The 16,161-nt window shown below is 35.3% G+C and overlaps 4 protein-coding genes across 5 annotated transcripts in view; 1 reads left to right on the top strand and 3 right to left on the bottom strand.

Annotated features, from left to right (window-relative positions):
* The window catches only part of LOC137746796 (20 kDa chaperonin, chloroplastic-like), a 28,328-nt gene extending 20,592 nt beyond the window's left edge, over positions 1-7,736 (bottom strand). Inside the window, exon 1 of the mRNA XM_068486802.1 lies at positions 7,733-7,736. The gene's annotated coding sequence lies outside the window, so the exon portion shown is untranslated. The remainder of the gene's footprint in view (positions 1-7,732) is intronic.
* LOC137748217 (FCS-Like Zinc finger 13) lies at positions 410-1,647 on the top strand. The gene is made up of 2 exons (XM_068488331.1): positions 410-1,064; positions 1,273-1,647. Exons 1-2 carry the CDS (start codon positions 484-486, stop codon positions 1,433-1,435), a joined length of 744 nt encoding a protein of 247 aa, XP_068344432.1. The 5' UTR covers positions 410-483; the 3' UTR covers positions 1,436-1,647.
* LOC137746795 (oligouridylate-binding protein 1-like) lies at positions 2,684-7,513 on the bottom strand. Of its 2 annotated transcripts, XM_068486800.1 has the most exons (12): positions 7,174-7,513; positions 6,278-6,339; positions 5,831-5,933; positions 5,546-5,622; positions 5,406-5,467; positions 5,214-5,301; positions 4,968-5,043; positions 4,835-4,865; positions 4,592-4,711; positions 4,110-4,195; positions 3,479-3,652; positions 2,684-3,182 (listed from the first exon to the last, which is right to left on the bottom strand). In XM_068486800.1, exons 1-12 carry the CDS (start codon positions 7,252-7,254, stop codon positions 2,904-2,906), a joined length of 1,239 nt encoding a protein of 412 aa, XP_068342901.1. In that variant the 5' UTR covers positions 7,255-7,513; the 3' UTR covers positions 2,684-2,903. The 2 variants fall into 2 exon arrangements, with proteins under 2 accessions (XP_068342901.1, XP_068342902.1); XM_068486801.1 differs by lacking the exon at positions 6,278-6,339.
* A 6,255-nt stretch (positions 7,737-13,991) lies between the features above and the next one.
* Positions 13,992-16,117, bottom strand: LOC137748272 (protein TIFY 10A). The gene is made up of 5 exons (XM_068488399.1): positions 15,721-16,117; positions 15,095-15,281; positions 14,612-14,928; positions 14,461-14,518; positions 13,992-14,360 (listed from the first exon to the last, which is right to left on the bottom strand). The coding sequence occupies exons 1-5, from the start codon at positions 15,893-15,895 to the stop codon at positions 14,249-14,251; spliced, it is 849 nt and encodes a 282-aa protein (XP_068344500.1). The 5' UTR covers positions 15,896-16,117; the 3' UTR covers positions 13,992-14,248.
* Positions 16,118-16,161: the final 44 nt, after the last annotated feature.

Below are 16,161 nucleotides of genomic sequence, written 5' to 3'. Positions count from 1 at the left end.
TTTCTAAACAGTTGAGCGGTTGAGATTTATAACTTCATCATTTGAACTAAAATTTTCTTTTTTAACAGGTGGTTGAACAAATCGAATAAGAATTAAATTACAGATAGAAAAGAGATAGAAAGATAAAACGAGAATGAAAAATGAAAATGATGAGCATACATTTTTTTTTCTATTTATACTCTTTTCTTTATTGATACTGATGAGTGATTGAATTGAACAAATAAAATAAATCAACAAACATATTAAAATAAAGTGTTTTAAAAAAGAAAAAGTGCTTTTTATTATAAAGTTCTCGTACCAAATTCATTTCCCATAAAGTAAAGTAACTCAATGATTTCATGGGTGTTTGAAAACAATCATCACCCACATAATTCCAAAACAAAACCATGGGCTAAGTCCCATGTCCACCCACTCCACCATCATATATTGAGGAGCCTAAAACTCAAGAGCATTCCAAACACCCTTGACACTTTCACTTTTCTTATGTTGAAGTTTGCCAAGAGACCTTTCCCGATGATCGGAAAGATATCGGAACTCCTAGTTTCCGGCAACCGTGCCGGGTTTTCCGACACGGAGACAAGCCCTAGAAGTCCACTGGACCTCAAGATGCAACCTTCTCCAAGTCCTAGAGGCTTGAAGAGCTATGACGTTGGCGGTGTAGGGTTGGGCATATTAGCTGCCTTGGAAAAATCAGCCCATAACGGACGTGAAATATTGGCAAAATACGGCGTGTTCTGTCCGAACAGGAACCGGTCCGACCCGATTCCGGTGAACTCGGGTAAAAACAGTGATGGGTTTTCGTCAAGAGGTGGCCAAGAATTTGAGGAAGATAGTCTGGAGAATTATACTTACGTGACTCTTCGTGGACAAAACAAGCCGTGTACGAAGGTGTACTATGACGGAGGTGACTGCGCGGGAAGTGCCATGCACTGCCGTACCGGTTACGGTGGTTTGACTATATGTGACGATGATCTTGAAAGCTCGGTTTTTCCGACGTCGGATTTTCTCAGTTGCTGCCATTTGTGCAAGAAAAGCCTTCATGGAAAGGACATATACATGTACAGGTATACAACCTTGACAATCTTTTCTTCTTCTTCATTTATTCGAGTGATGTTCTAATTAATCTAATCTAAACCAGCGCTAAAATATTCGAACTTGAGTACAGAAGAGCGGTTAAAAAACCTTAAAAACCATTCTTCTTCGTGTTTAGCTTTTATTTGTTGGTTTTATGTTTGATTAGGTGACTAATGTTTTATGTGTTATTTTTTACAGAGGAGAAAAGGCATTTTGTAGCACAGAATGTCGGTCAACCCAGATAATTGCCGATGAGAGGAAAGAGCAGTGCAGATCAGAAGCTTTGAGATCTGCAGATGCTTCGAGATCATCGTGTTCGAGAGAGGAGATCATCTTCTCTACTGGGATTCTTGTGATTTAAGGCAGATAATTACATAGACGGCCATACACTCTATATATATGAGGATATTAGGTTTTTTTTTTTTTTTTTTTTTTTTTTCGATTAACTGGAAAAAGAGGGGAAAAGAGAGGGAAAATTTTGGCTAAATGGTATCGATCGAGCTTGTATTTTGTTATGACAAACATGAACAATTTTGAATAATAAAGAACAAGTATAAATCTTGATTTGAATTATACATGGTTGGATGAGAGTATCGAATTGTTCTGCTGATCTAACGGTTCAGACTGTATTCGTATTACAGAATCTCAAAACTCGAGTTTCATGATTCTGCATATTGTAATGGTTCAAATTTCGTATGGCAGACAGTTTCTAAAAAAGATTTTGTTCTAGTCTTTATTTTAGTGCTAATTAGTGGCTTGTACTGTGTTACTGTTATGGAATATTTTTATAAAATATGCTTTTATGGAAATCGAACGAATTGAAGAGGATAAAGTATACAAATCCAGTCCCATTCGATTGAAAGCTTTCTCCTTTGAATCGGACACAGTTGGACCCCATTTTTGAAGACTTTTCAGCAAAAATTAGACAGTGACCCCCCAAAATTAAGTGTCCACCAACAGAGAGCATCCATACCCTATAGAGTATTGATGCCTGGAAAGTTCAGTTCAATCAGTCTCACTGCCCTGGAAAAGACTTGTAAGACCAATATATTTACAAGAGAAATGATTTTCGTACACCTGTTTCTCTTACAACAATTTCATGTGTAATTTTAATCATGAGATTAAATAAAGCAAACGCATGTTTTTCTCTTGGCAGTCCAAGTGTAATTTTGGCCGTCATATTAAATAAAATAATGAAATTAAGAGATAAATGTACAATAGTGTGCAAAAGAAAAAAAAAATAAGTGCGGAGATCATTCATGTATCCACAACTAAAGTCGGATGTGCAATAGTCCACTTTAAATTTTTATATGATGTTCGTAACCAATCTCATCCACCAGACGAGTCAGAAATCTTGTGGCCCTACTAGGGTAGAATTTTGGATGCGACTATTCTGATTCTCTCGTCACATGACAGTGTAACTAGGTCACTTGACAAGTGAGAAAGAGAAAGAGATATACAACCGATTACATGTTAGAATCCCGACGGGGTATGCATAAAGTCTTTCCAACCGAAGCTCTTGAAGCCATCTAGAGTGTTCATTTGGTAATATGAAATCCCACAATGACTCGCTAATAGAAAGCTGTAAATAAGATCATGCTAAGCTGAGTAAGGTCGTAACCCCCAAATATTAAAAATAAAAAGCACAGTATCCATATACACAGTGCAGGTATAAGTTAAAAAGATACATAAAATCTAAAAATTACAAAGAAAAACACCTTAAAACGAAAAGAAAAAAGGGAAAACCGAAAAACGTTTACACATCCTACAGGTTTTCTCAAACACTTATTCCTCAGTGTCGAGGTATATCGGAGGGTGTTCCGACTCAGTTACTGGTAGTACATGAGTTGCTGAGTTGTTGCTAAATTCTGGTAACCACCGTCGTATATGGCCTGACTAGCTCCAGCACCCATCCCCATAGCTGCCTTCAGTGCATGCTGACCCTGCGGAAGCATGAGGGCTTGGGCACCACCCATTTTGCTCAATGCCATTTGTCTTTCATAGGCCACAAGGTCAGCGGCTGAGAAACCTGGAATGTGAACTGCAGCTGGTGGCGGTAGGGGGGTCGAGCTTGTCCCTGGTGGAGTAGGCTTGCTGCCCCATGAACACTGTTAACAGAAACGGAACACATTAGATAAAGCCAACTGGTCACTCGACGACATCATTAGAACATATACATATCGCAAATATATAAAACATCAGATGGTAAAGCCAACTGATCATTTGACAATACCATTAGGACATACATATTGCAAACATTTAAAACAAGCATATGTGCCTGCTCCACACGACAGTCAACACTCTAATACTAAGAAAAAGCAATCATCTAAAATCCAACATATTTGCCAAAAATTTGTCAATTGTTGGTAATTCAACTGAATTGTGAGCTCCGCCAAGAGTGTACCTTAATTGGTTTGCCACACAGAAACCTAGCATTCCCCAACTGGATAGCTACAGCTGCTTCAGAATGGGTACTGTATCTCACAAACCCAAAACCTTTATCTCGCTGCACCCGAACATCTTCAATAACTCCCGCACCAAGGCCATGGAAATGACGATGGAGGTCAACTGAAGTAACCTGCAGAATAATGGTAAATCCTATTTACAACATTTTTCATTGTTTCTTGTGCAATTTTGACAAATGTAGACATTTATTTGTTATGCCCAATGGGAGTTCCATGCTAACCAGAGCTGTTTGCCCATGGATCCTACCACTACTACGCAATTAACCTATGACCTTATAACATTGGTAACTTTGCAGTTTTGAAAATGGGCCAGCTGTCCACCGCATATACATATAAAAGCACAATCAAAACCAACAGTGAGGTGATAAGCTGACATTAGTTTGCTGAAGAAGTCGGTTCTTGCACACTTTATTTACCTATGTTTTAACAGAAATTTCAGACTCAAATGTATTTAGTCTAGACAGTATTTGACTTCATTTGCATAAGAACATTGTAATTACAGTACGAAAAGAAAAGATATAGCCAATCCACAACCAGTTTAAAAATTAAAGTTAAAAAAGAAATCCTTGCCTCAGGAGATAGATTGCCCACATAAACTGTAGTATACTGAGGATTGTTCTCTGGAGCATCTTCATTAGGCTTCTCCTGACCATCTTCTGCAAGGGAAAACACAAAAACAGTAAGCTCATCATTATGGGAACACAAATGTGGCAGAAAATTAGAAAGTGAACATCTTATCTAACATCTTCACTACTCAAAGATTTCTGATTCCAATTCAAGATAATTTCGTACAACTAAAAAAAACATTTTGGAAAACGAAGAGTAGACAACAGATTTAGATGCAAGATCTAAAGACAAATCATTACCTCACAAACATGCCCTCATAAAACAAAAATAATAGTTTCTTACACATTTATCAAGAATAACAATAACGAGAGCTACACCACTCATTCAAATCAAGGATAGTAACATACAAGGGAGAACACAAAACCAATGTTACTTCTACATAAGCAACTACAGAAACTTGTTTCGTTACAAATGAAGCAGCTTACCTGATGTTCCATTCGTCAGCTCTACAACACTTTTAGAATCAGAACTCTGCTTGTCATCACTGGAAGTAGCACCTTTTGTGGCCCAATTGCACCGAATCTGTCTACTTCCAAGCCACTTTCCTGAGATATCAAGTTAAGAGTTATGTCATCGTAGAACTTCTTAATGGGTAGTCACACTAACCAAAATCTAAATAACATATGCAAGGAAATAAACTTCCATCAAAACAATGTACATTGTCTTACCATTTAAGTCATTAATTGCACTTTGGGCCTCCTGAACCAAAAAAAATCAGTGGCACAATCATATAACAAGCCCAATCAGAAAACAAGGAGTAAGAACAAAAACGCAAAAGGAAATGTTTAATAATTTCAGTACCTGCTGATTTCGGAAAGAAACAAACCCAAAGCCCCTTGAACGCCCAGTTTTCTGATCCCACATAACTCTAGCATCTCTATTGACAGCAATTAGATCAAATTAATTTAAACAGCCAAGTATGTTTGAGATAGAGGTACTTCGATTATCCAATAGAAAAAAAACCCAAAATATCAAAAGACATCAGCAGAATAACAGTAAACATCAATGTTGAATAAATAAAACAAAAGACATGGAAGTGGATCTTACGAACAACTGGAATAACCAGAAAAGCATGCAAACAGTGTAGCATCAGTAACCTCAGGGCTAAGATCACCAACAAAAATATTAAAATGACCTGCATGCCAACATAACAAGCATAAGAAATTAAAATTTTGGAACACATCATTCCATGATAACTAATGCATACACTGATCCATGATAACTGATGCATATACAAACCTGATGTATCCTCTCTCTGACTACTTGCATATGCCCAATTAACTTTAATCGGCTGCCCAAATCTGAACAAACAGCACACTCAGCAAAAGACACCACCAAAAAAACGAGAGCCAACATGATTCTGTAAAGATTTTACTTACAGATGCCTGCCATTAAGGGTCACAATAGCAAGAGCAGCTGACCTACGATCGAAGTAGTCAACAAATCCATAGGATGACTGCATTGAGGAAAAACGCAAGTAAAAAGTCTACCGAGGACATCTAAAAGAAAATAATGCAAAGTACCAACATTTCATATGAACCCACAGCTCATCCTCAAATAGTACAAACAAACAAAAATTCTCGCAGGACTAAGAAGAATCTATCATCTGTCCTAACCTCCCCATCCAAAGAAAAACGCACAAAGTAGGCAAAAATAAACCCCACCTTATCCTTCCTTATGAGCTTGCATCCTTCAAGTGGACCAGTACTGGCAAAAACTTCTTGCATAAGGGGTTCGGTAACTTGTGGGTGAATATTTCCGACATAACTGCATTGTTTCACGAATTACAACATTATAACATGCAATCTGATAAAATGACAGAGAAATGCATTCTACCTAGCAGATGCTTCAAATATACAATAACACGTTACCCATCCCAAATATATATATATATATATATATATATATATATATATGTGTGCGGCAGAAAAGGTCAACTGTGCCTGATATGCTTGTGCACACTATTATTAGCACAATAGATTGCATTCATTAACATACGAACTAAACATTTCAGGCAAGAAAACAAACTATTTTCAACGAGTACAAAGGAAGCTAGTTGTAAAGAAGAATAAAATAAAATAGAAAAAGAAAAATATCTATACAACACTCACACACTGCGGCAAGTACTCGAATCAAACCCAGGAGGCAGATTTCCACTCAAGATAGGCTCTATCTGCAAAAAAAAAAATGTAAAAAAAAAACAAACAAAAGGAAAAGGAAAAGGAAAAAAAACCGAAGTAACGAATTTACACTCCCCACAAAAACTTAAAAGAGATGCATAAGCAAACAAATGGTTGAAACAAAAAAAAAAAAGACGACCACAGGCTTGGAGACAAGCTGGCATATGATAACAAAATTGACAGAAAGAATCCAATCTATGTATAATAGCTACCCCCATCAGTTTCGAGCAATCCCGATAAAGTTTTCCCTTATCAATTTTCCAATTTATATAGGTAGTGGTAACAAATACTAATACTTAGAGGTGCTCGGTCATTTACCGGGACTGATGTACACACATTATACGCCCTCAGTCGAACAGTAGATTAATAGAAACAAGGAAATAATAACAAGCACGATAAGCTACTAGACCAAACAGTAGTTTGCCACATTATATGTATAACAATGAGGTTCCTCAATGGATAATAAGTACCCAGAAAGTATACAGCATTACATGAATACAGTTGACATAAAATTTCAACATTAAACAGATAAATTTAGATAATTTCAGCTGAATTTCAATTAAGTTACAGAAATTTCTGGAAAAAAAAAATCCAACTTTTAGGATCCTTGTAACACAAAGCCGCACACAGATCAACCAAAAACAAAAATCCCTGAAAATAAATAATTTCAATGGTAATAAAAATACATTTTATCAAACATCTAGCATAAATTTCAACCTACAAACAAATACCCATATCCAAACAGCCAACAAGATCAAACTTTTGGCCCAACAAAGCGAACAAATTAAACCAGAGAGAGAGAGAGAGAGAGAGAGGGAGAATAGAACCTGAGGGGCGCCTAAGAGGGCAGGGTGTTGGTATAGCGACTGCTGCATCATGGCTTGCTGCTTGAACCTCTGCTGTTGCATATCGTCCTCCTCACGCAACGAAGAGAATTGGGGAGTTTATATAAATTGCTTAGAAATTGCAATTTTAGGGTTAGGGTTTCAGGGAAAAACGAAGACCAAGATGAAATTACAAGGGAAACGAGGGAGGAAGAAGAAGAAGAAAAACAATAAAAAATGAAAAACCAAAAAAAAAAAGGGGAAAAAAGAAAGGAAAAAAAAACCCTCTGGAAGAGGAGGGAAAGATGAGAAGGAAAAAGCAGAAGGATTGGGAATTGATTCAAGAAAATGAGCAGAGCCAGTCTCTGCTTTTATATCTGCCGAATTTTTATTTTTTACTATAAAAAATATTTAAATTATTATTTTTTTTTTTTTTTTGTGTGGTATTTTATCCCATTTGATTATTGTGTCATTTATATTGGAAACATAATTAAGATGAATGCCTAATTTATACAGTCGTAGGTTCAACTTCTGGTACCGAGGAATCAAATGATGGTGGTTAGAGAGGTTGAAATGTCTTTTTGAATCTTCTATTTTTTTAAAAAGTGGACTAGCGTGATAAAATCGCAAGTAGGTCTCCTTTTTATAATAAATAAATAAATAAGTAGTTAGGCTAATTTTTTATGTTTAACTAACTTGTGGAAGGCGAAATCATATAATAGGAATCAACTTACTTATAAAATAAATTTTTTTAAGAATAAATAAAAAATTTATGGGTAAAGTACCAAAAACTACCTTAATTATTGGTGTCATGACACTTTCATACCTTATCTTTTAAAATTGAAAATGTCATACCTCATCTTTAGAATTTGGTCAAATGTTATACATTCCGTTACTTGGTCGATTATTTTTTAGTTAAATGCTGACATGGCTTGATCCGAATCCCACTTTTTATTAAAAAATTAATAAATATTATTAAAAACTAAAAAAATCATTTAATAATTTTTAAATATTAAAATAATTAAAAAAAGTTTTTAAAAAAAAAAAAGAACTTTTGTTCGTACCCTTCCACCCCCCCCCCCAAACAAAAAAACCCTCCCTCTTCTCTCTCTTCTCCCCCATCTTCATCTTCTTTTCCCTAGGCCCTTCCTGCAACCCAGAAAAAAAGATGGAGGAAGAAGAAGAAGAAAAAAAAAAAAAAAAAAAAAAACCGAATCTACATCCCAAGAAGAAGAAGAAGAAGAAGAAGAATATAAAAAAAGAAAGAAAAAAAACCAAAAAAAAAAAAAAAAAAACTCGAATCTGCAACCCAGAAGAAGAAGAAGAAAAAAAAAAATTCCTGAATCTGCAAAAGAAGGAGGAAGAAGAAGGAGGAGGAGGAAGAAGGAGGAAGAAGAAGAAGAAGAAGAAGAAGAAAAAAAAAAAACCCAAATTTGCAGAAGAAAAAAAAAAAAAAACCCGAATCTGCAAAAGGAGGAGAAGGAAGAAGGAGGAGGAGGAGGAGAAGAAAGAAGAAGGAGGAAAGTGGGATTTTTTTTTTTTTTTTAATATTTAAATTTTTTTTTTTTAGTTTTTAATAATATTTTATTAATTTTTTAACAGAAAGTGGGATCCAGATCAAACCACCTTAGCATTTAACTGAAAAGTAAATGGCCAAGTAACAGAAGGTATAACATTGGACCAAATTCTAAAGATCAGGTATGACATTGTTAATTTTAAAAGATGAGATATGAAAAGGTCGTGACACCAATAATTGAGGTAATTTTTTGTACTTTACCCGAAATTTATTGTTCTCTCAATAAATTAGTAATATTTCTCTTTACTAATAAATAAAACTTTTTAAGTTGAATTCAAATGGATGAAGATGATGTATTCTAAGTTCGATATTTAGTTAATGCTTGACTTATTGTGTGACTTGATCTAATCCTCATGTCCTTTTATAGTATAATATCGTTGTAAAAAGTTATATGAATCATTTAAACGAAGAAAATAAATTTTTTTGGTTGTGAAATATAAACGAAGTAAAAAAATTCAAGAAAATGATTTTTTTTTTTTTTAAATAACAATAAAACAAAAATAGTCCCTTCTTGTTGGGCCAGAAAGCAACCAATTTCATAGATTGGGCCACAAAAGCAATAAGTTTGCTATTGGTGGAGGATGTATCATAAACGCTCAAGAGTCAACTTTAAGCCCAACAAGTTATCATCCGGCCTAATTCGGGGTCTCCGTAAATAGTATAGTGACTTCAATTGCTATTAGACTTCAATTCGTACAAAGTATTCAATTCACCAATATAGGTACGACTGAGCCACGAGAGTTCAAATCTTCTACACTTAATTTGTGTGTAGCCATAAAGTGACACGCATTAAGTTTATGGACAACAGAGTTAAGGAGCGTTAAGTTTATGAACACGTGTCAATAATGATAGAAGCCACAGAAAAATCACGCACAAAATGACTGCAGAAGATTTGAACTCGAGAAATGAGAGATTTGGTAGCTCAATACAATTGTCCACTTCAATGAGAAGTTGATGATTCAAGCCCTTCGGATGAGTATTAGAATTATCCTGATTCTCGATCTTTTTTTTTTGTGCTAATTCACATACAGAACATAATCAACAGTGTAAGTTCCACTTGTAATTCATTACTTGAAAATTTTACGAGTCAAATCAATTAGGGGATCTATTTGATCTGATACCCATTATTTTTAGAAAACTTTAAGGAAAAGCTCCCGGTACTGTTCACTTTAACGAAAAACCACATTTTTACACTAAAAAGTCAATAATGGTACTATTCACTTTACTCTTTATTTTGTCGTTATCGTTAAAACTCAAAGTTTTTAAATCATTTTCATTAATTTTCCTTTATTTTTATCCATGTTGAGGTTTATTGCCTCACTCATTCCAAGTAAACATACTTTTAAGGGTTGGTACCAAATGAAAATAATGGGTTAGAATATGTATTCATTTTTTTCATGGCCAAATGCCCAAATAATCCAAACTCAACACCACCCAACTAGCTATTGGGCTCAGAATTAGTAAGCCCCGTAAGCAGGAGCAATGAAACCCACTTTGTAAGGCACCCAAAAACATAAAAAGATCCTCGCCGGATCCTTTTTCTGGAAATCTTAGGGATCACGTGATCATAATTGTTTCTTGTATATCGTGCAATCAGTTTTCATTAGGTACTATTTATATTTAATTTTAAAATTTAAAATTTCAAATGATTTCTGACCGCACGATGTACGATGAATGACCACGATTATGGGATTCGGCGAGGATCATTTCCCCCCCAAAAACTTCTCCATCTCTCTTTTGATAAATACGAATGCTGAACGCAAATGAGTCAGAAAAAATTGTGAAAGCAAGTGATGAATTGTCTGGATGATTAATATAATTTTTTTTTAAAATTACTTGTGTAATTTAAACTCTTTCCCTTCTACTTATGTAATTAAAGCAATTATATTGCTTGTATTAATAAAAAGTACAAAAGCATGTGAAATCTATTTTATTTCAATAATTGTTCATGCGAACTACCATGGGGTGACTTAGTAGTTAGGGACGAATTTCATGCCCGTATTTTATGCGACACGTCTTGGGTTCTTTCCTCGTACTGTTGACTTACACGATGGTGGTTATAATGAGGATAAAATGCATCTGTGAGTCTTTCTATCCCAAAAAAAATAGATTGTCATAATAAAGCTACCTACTGTTTCTTTTTAAATAAATAAATCAGACTCTCTATATTATTCAACATATTTTTTCAATTCATGGAATCCATCACAATAAAATAAAAAATAAATTTCAATTCATGGAATCCATCACAATAAAATAAAAATAAATAAAAATAAAATTGGGTCGAAAAAGAGAGGCGACCCCACCTACCCACCACCAAGAACATTGCATGTGATGCCCAATTAATAAAAATTAGCAATTACCCTACTAAATATCTCCACTCAGCACTCGTATGCTTTTGGAAGATAAACGAATAAATAATGTAGAAATAAAGATATGATCGTGAACAACGTGACAATTTCAAACCTCTTTGTTTGAATAAAGATGCTCAGTGCCTTGCAATGCAAGTGTCTGCCACTATTACTTTTTGTTTCTATATATCACATCATCTCAAATAGAAAAACATATATATCAGCTGACACGTTGCGCTATCTTTTTTTATTTTATAAACGTTTAAATATGTTCATGTAAAGTTCACTTCATAATATATTTATCGATCTGAACTGTTTATCTTTTAATTTTTTTTTTTTTTAAATTATGTCTACCAAAATCTAAATCATATGACGTTAGATTAAAGGTTTAAAGTTTATTTATTGAACTATATTCGTTTATTTTCTTCAATACAAATGAATATCTTAATGATTTTAGAGTTGTATGATTATTTAAAAAGATGATCTACGAATGATGTTCTAAGAGATAGACTGTTTTGTTCATTAAAATGAATAAACCCCACAAAAACGCATATCAAAATCATATAAAAAAATAGCGTTACGAAATCTTTCCATACGTATATTTGTATTTGTATACAATATACCATACAATTGTTGTATTTGGGACGGTCAAAAGAGGCCAAAGAGGCCACCACTTGCCTAACCAAAACAATTCTTTGTTTATTTTGGTCGACAAGAAAAACTAATCAGAATGCTTTCGTGTTCAAGTTGGAAACCGCGTGTTTTTAAGATAAGTTTGATGGAAAGCACTACTTTTCGTTACTTCATGAGATACTTTTAAGTGGTAATTTTCTCGCTTATAAATTTAGATGGCCAAATCGGTAGTTTCACTCATATTTAAATAGAGTCAAACAAAAAAAGCAACTCCGTGAACCAAATGAGATAGTTGAAAAGTTCAAACAAAGTGATTTGATTAATCTGATCCACAACATTTAATCTGGCATCACTGTTGTTTACAATTAGGATGTAATTAGCATTAGGCTTTTCAGTCAAAATGATCTCTGACATAACTCTTCATTTTGATCCTTAATATTGAAAATCGATAGACGTGATTCTTAAGTTTGTCTCTGTCCATAAAAAATCTCCGTCGAATGGAAAAGCAAGTGAAGGGTTGATTGATTGAACAAAAATTAGCCTCAATTTAACGAGATTTTCACGTGATTACCAAAATGATTGACGGTGGACAAACTTAAGAATCATTCTATCAATTTTCAATATCAATGATCAAAGTAATAAGTTATATCAATCTCATAAATCATTTCACTGAAAAGCCTTAGCATGAACATAAATGAACACTTCACCTCATTTTTTAATTAACAATGTTTACTAAATTTTGAACACAATATTTTGCAGCAAAAATGGAATAAAACCTAGAAAATGTGACTTGTTTGAATTTGTTGCGTGTTGATTTTCTTGTCCAACTTGAACAAGTCAATCATGTGAACCACAAGAGAAACATAATCTAAATCTAGTGATAATGCTGCCATTAAAGATAAGAGGAGTGGTTGAGAGGTGGTGGTTAATGTTCCAGCATATTTAGCAATTAGCATCAAAACTCATTTCCCTTTAAGTCAAAGCATTGTGTGATTTATCAACTATATTATGCATGTTCCATTTCTAAAATTGCACGATTCAACATGCCAACATGATTATTTGGTGACTGGTCTAATGACATTCTATATTTGTTATAGATAAAAGATATTAGTGTTGAGAGTATGAATCTCACGTCAACAACATGAGGGGTTGTGTGTGTTTTTAGGTAGTTGGACGACTCTCCATATTGCTAATTAGTTTTATAGTGGAACCTCAACTTTCTTTATGGTATCAGAGCAGATTTATCTCATGTGTGAAGCTCAATGGCCACACATTGTCCACGTTACCCAATGTGTGTTGTCCATGTGTTAGGCTTAAAAAATTACCATACATTAGGGGGTGTATTGAGAGTATAAATCCCACATCGAAGAAAAAATGGACCTTACATGTACTTATAAGTAGTGGGGCTTCTTCCCATATTGACAATTGATTTTATGATGAAATCCCAACTTTCTTCAATAGTTCTTAATTTCTATGACTATTTAGCACAGTGACACCTAATATTTACTTTGCTGGAAAATAATTTAATTTTATCTGAACTATTTGGTATAGCGACACCCATAATTCATTTAACCAATAGGTTTAACGACCCTCAATATCTACTTTGTTAAAAAGATCAGAGTTTACAACACTCAGTTTTTACTTTGCTGAAAAACAGTTTAGTTTCATGTGAACTATTTGATCCAATGCCACCCAGAGTTCACATAACTATTTGGTTTAATGACAGATGAAAAATACCCGAGTGTACGATGGTCGGTTTTTTTAGTTCATATCTCATCAATGAGACTTGTTGATAAAGTAAAAAAAGCACATAATAGTTGCCTACGTTAGAACCCACATGCTATTCTTTATTTGGTCAAACAAGGAATTCATATTGTATGGTACCACTTAGTCTTCTTACTTTGGACACAAACCACAAGCAATGGGGCCACATATATCACATATGTTGATGAGAAACCAAGATTTTGAGGACCACTCAAATAAAAATGTTGAACGTGCTTAAAGCAAACCTTGTACACATCTATCTACCTCCACCAACAAAGAGTGAATATAATTCACTCGTCGTGGATCGTTAGTTGCAGATATAATTGTAATTTTACAATTTAGCTGTTGCAAACCCCAATCACAGATGGAAACAGTGCCCCAATAATTAAAATTGAAAATTATAATTAAACACATGCTCATCTGAGATTAGGACTTCAGCAGTTGCTGCTATTGTTTCAGCAGCGAAGTAACGTTCTTTCGGGCTTGACACTTGTGGACCGTTGTCAACAAAAGAAAAAGTAAATTTATTTTATAAAAGTTCAAAATTATATCATTAATAATTGAATTCCTTCCATCAAAAGCTTAATTACATGCTTACATAAACTAATTAAGATTAACCAACAGTTAGATCTAATATGACAGACAAATACAGAGCTAATGGAACTCCGGGCTTTAAATCAAACCCGCCAAAATTGAAAAACATAGCAGAGGCTTGAACCGTAAGAAAGCCTAAGGATGCATACAACAGCACAGGTTCTCATATCATTGGGGTTTGCTGGGCAGCCAACCCTAACCATGACTTGTTTTCGGTTGGCTTCGCCGGGCCGGATGCAGGGCTGCTCGTTTGGTACGGTGCTAGGGTGTTGAGCCTGTAAAAACAGAAAGAAATTGCAAACCAGATCAATCAAATGGATCTTAAAAATATATTACTCCAACATGAATTATGGTATAGTTGTTTCGGATGCCTACCTATCCTTTCTCTTCTCGAGGAATCGATGAAGCGAAGCTTTCCTTGCAATCGGAAGATCTGCAATGGAAAAGGAAATCATTGATTAGAAACGTGTTGTTGATAGGACTACTTAAGATATGGAGACACCGATGATCACAGAAAGAAAATTACCACAAACAACGGGTCGAGGGGGTGGTTTGACACCCTCCTGAATCGCTTGATTGCCAAGGTTAGGAAACATGTTGGCGCTCGGAGGAACTGAACTGCTGGAATTAATGGGACTCTTGCCCAAATGAGAGGCAAAGACATTGTTAGTATTGGCCGGAGGTGAAGCCGGAGCGGTGTGGCTCTGAGAACTCTCCTTGCTTGCTAAGAGCATGACTTCCTTGGCCTTGTCCGCCGGAAAATCGTTGTACACGATTACTTGTCCACCATAAAAGATAGTCATTTGCGCCTTCTGAGGCTCTCCAGGAGCAGATTTCTTCACACTGGTACATCATGAACAGATCAAAAAGAGCTAACAAAGATTTCACATATAAACCGAAGAACATCTTACGTTGCTACAATAATTCAGAAATCCGAATTTCGCCTTCCAATATCGACAAAAACTTTAACTACAGGAACCTCACAACGCCGTAAATTTCGAAAAATTACCTAGAGTCGGCCATCTTGGGGACCTCTTCTCTGGGAGTGGGGGCAGAGGGACCAAAACCAGCTTGTTGAGGAAACAAATCCATGGACTTGAAGTCTGTAGCCGCAGTTGGCATGTTCCGAGAATTTTCCATAAATGGAAAGAAGTTCATGGGTGGGGCTTTCGGACGAAACATCTCAGGTGTTCCTCCTGTCAAAACATTGTCCAATTTTAGAAACCAAATAAGGAAAATTCTGAAACCCTTTTGATATAGAAACAAAATTAAACAGAGCAGTGCTTTTTACTGCAATTTTCAGGTGCTCTTGGTCAAATTTGAATGAGATCTTATTAAATCTTAACAGAAAAATAACATGAACAAAAAATAAAAAAGTTCACAATTTATTTCAGGTGGTTTATGTGACTAAATACTTTCCCTTTTCTGATGGTTTATGTGACTAAAAACTTTCCCTTTTCTGATTTTCTAATTGGAAAGCTTCTTTGTTTCTCAGCAACCAAACAGAAACTAAAAGCCTAAAACATAGACATGCACACATAAGATTCTAGATGAAATTCATTTTCTCTTTCTCTAATTTCTCAGCAACCAAACAGAAATTAAGGTCCGGCTAAAAAGTAAAGACAAGTGTTTTACGATTAGATTGTTGCATGTTGTTGCCTGCCATGTCAAGATTCAGATCTCCAAAGCTGGCTTTCTCCTTGAGGTACTGGCAAAGCATGCTGCATGTCTGAGTGAAGTTCGACGGCTTCTCCGCCGTCCTCATCCCTCTCTGGCCTGAAACCTCCGCAGTCTCCGACGAACTCGACATTTCTCCACCGACCCAATACACAATCCGACAATCCAAACACAACCCACAACTCAAAATCCACTCTTTTCCCACCGACCCAGTTCGAAATCACAGAAACCAAACACAACCCACAATTCAAAACGCAATATTTCTTCCCTTTTCTGTCGTTGCGCTGAGTCCTCCTGCCTCCATACCCTTCTTGTAGCGAGAGAAGACTTGTGGTCCTATGTGTCTCTCCCCCTCCTTTTATCAGCAGCCCACGGGCTCATCTTCATTTGTTTATTGAT

The sequence above is a fragment of the Pyrus communis genome, chromosome 10 (genome assembly GCF_963583255.1).
Source record: "Pyrus communis chromosome 10, drPyrComm1.1, whole genome shotgun sequence".
Classification (NCBI taxonomy): Eukaryota; Viridiplantae; Streptophyta; class Magnoliopsida; order Rosales; family Rosaceae; genus Pyrus; species Pyrus communis.
Note: the sequence above shows the minus strand (reverse complement) of the source record. Positions and strands in the feature narration are given on the sequence as shown.